The sequence below is a fragment of the Pyxicephalus adspersus genome, chromosome 7 (genome assembly GCF_032062135.1).
Source record: "Pyxicephalus adspersus chromosome 7, UCB_Pads_2.0, whole genome shotgun sequence".
Lineage (NCBI taxonomy): Eukaryota > Metazoa > Chordata > Amphibia > Anura > Pyxicephalidae > Pyxicephalus > Pyxicephalus adspersus.
The window spans coordinates 22,012,052-22,014,019 of NC_092864.1; the positions used below are offsets into that span (position 1 = coordinate 22,012,052).

Sequence of the window (1,968 nt, forward strand, 5' to 3'; positions counted from 1 at the left end):
AGCACTGAACTGGTTGTGTTCTTCTGTAACATTATAATGTTGCCCTAATGGACATCTGATTACATAACATGATAACGTGTTGTTACAGGCAGAATGGAATAAAACAGAACTCGTAGATTTTAAAAGCTGACATAACATTAAGGTCATATCATCAATCCAAAGCATGTTTTAGTATATAAGAGGGGCATGAACATTTACACTTAGATTGATCACACATATATATATGGGGATATTCATGCAGATTGGCAGATTATTAACCCAGCAACAAATCTAATCACACAATTCAGAAAACATGGCTGAATCCAAATAACATTCCAAAACAAATGCTAGAGGAAAAAATACATAAGAACAGAGGGAAGAATAGCAAAGTCACTGATCAGGAGTGAGCTCTAGCAGCCTCTTCTGCTGATAATGTTAGGTAAATATATGATTTACTATATACAGTGATGCAGCTAAAGAATAATCCTGCTCTAAATGCAACCCCTGGGAAAATAAAAAGGCAATACAATTTAAGAACAATGGGCTAGATCAGACTTCTTCAACCTTTTCAACATTGGAAAACCCTTGAAATAACTTTCAGGTCCTCAGGAAATGTCTATTATACTAACTATAATCCACAGCTCATAGTATATTAGTGTGGTGGTCAGTGGGAAGAATGTCTTTTACATTGCTGGCCAGTGCAAAAAATTTCATCCTTACTGATATCTAAAAAAGCCATTGGTGTCACTTAAACTGGCCTGAGGGGCACAAACTTTTCAAAACAAAATACTACTAGCAACCTCTGGAGGAACCCTGATTGGAGAACACTAACCTAGAGGTTACTGCTTTTATTTGTAGTTTCACAAACAGCAAGGTATAGATCCAAAATTCCCATCTACAAAATGCTGTAAAGTAGGAATAGTAAAAGCAGGCACCTTCAGTTAGCCTATAATTTTGTCACAGCTCCCCAAAGCCTGGAATGCCCTGGTATGCAAATATCTTCCTTATCAGCAAAAGTCAGTGGCTAGTCCCAGTATGACGGGAGGACTCAGAACTAGGCCAGTGATGAATGACAACGGATGTGTTAATCCATCAAGGACATCCATCATCATTTGCTAGATTTTAAGTCCTCCTATCGTACTTGGACCTGTTGATAGGCACAAGTTGAAGAATACAGGATGTCTCAAACATTATCAGAAAATTCTTGGTTTTATATTTTTGGCTTACCATTTTAATATATAATTTATTGTTTTGGACCATACCTGGATTGAGTAGGAGCTGTTGTATTTTGAATATATATTTGGCACGGGAATATCAGATCCATCTACTGTACACGAGGAATATGGGGCCTCCAAGTGTTCTGTTTGATCCTATAATTAAAAAAAAAGATCATTGATGGGTTTATTTCTACAGTCATAAACAGAGATAACAAAACTGCTTCTCGCAAAACTATTACAAGAATACATATATCTTTCTGCCATCTGCTATATGCTTCCAATATATTTATAATTAGAATTATCCAAAGATTTAATGGCGCTTTACTGTAAGGCTAAATTCTGATGAATAGTAAGGTTGTGGAGTGGCTCAAGCCATTTCTTCAAGCCCATGAATCATACCTACATTTGGTTCATGATATCTTTATTTTCTCACCCACAGCCATGTATAGGTAAATGAATGGGGGTGGTAGTGCTGCTCATTGCCATGCACTGTCAAATGTTAAAACACTAGTTCAATAAAGAAAATTTCAGTGGCTGACGAGGTGCCAACCCCAGGAATTTCTGTTCCCACTGCCCATGTAGCCAACCCTAGAAACTGCCTATGTGAACTAAGGCTTAGTTAGGAATACATATGCTAGACTTTTTTTTCTTTTTTTTAATAAGCTTTAAAATGTGTAGGGAAAGTTTAAGGATTTTTAAATAATTACTATACTATTGCTATCTCTATTACTAATACAAACAGAAGCTCCCTATGAAAGAATATGCAACTTTT

At 36.2% G+C, this 1,968-nt stretch overlaps 1 protein-coding gene across 1 annotated transcript in view; it reads right to left on the bottom strand.

Annotated features, from left to right (window-relative positions):
* The window catches only part of SCNN1B (sodium channel epithelial 1 subunit beta), a gene marked incomplete in the record, with an annotated part of 47,272 nt that overhangs the window by 13,657 nt on the left and 31,647 nt on the right, over positions 1-1,968 (bottom strand). The window contains 1 exon segment of the mRNA XM_072417806.1: positions 1,242-1,349. Within this exon segment, the coding sequence (XP_072273907.1) occupies positions 1,242-1,349 (108 nt within the window).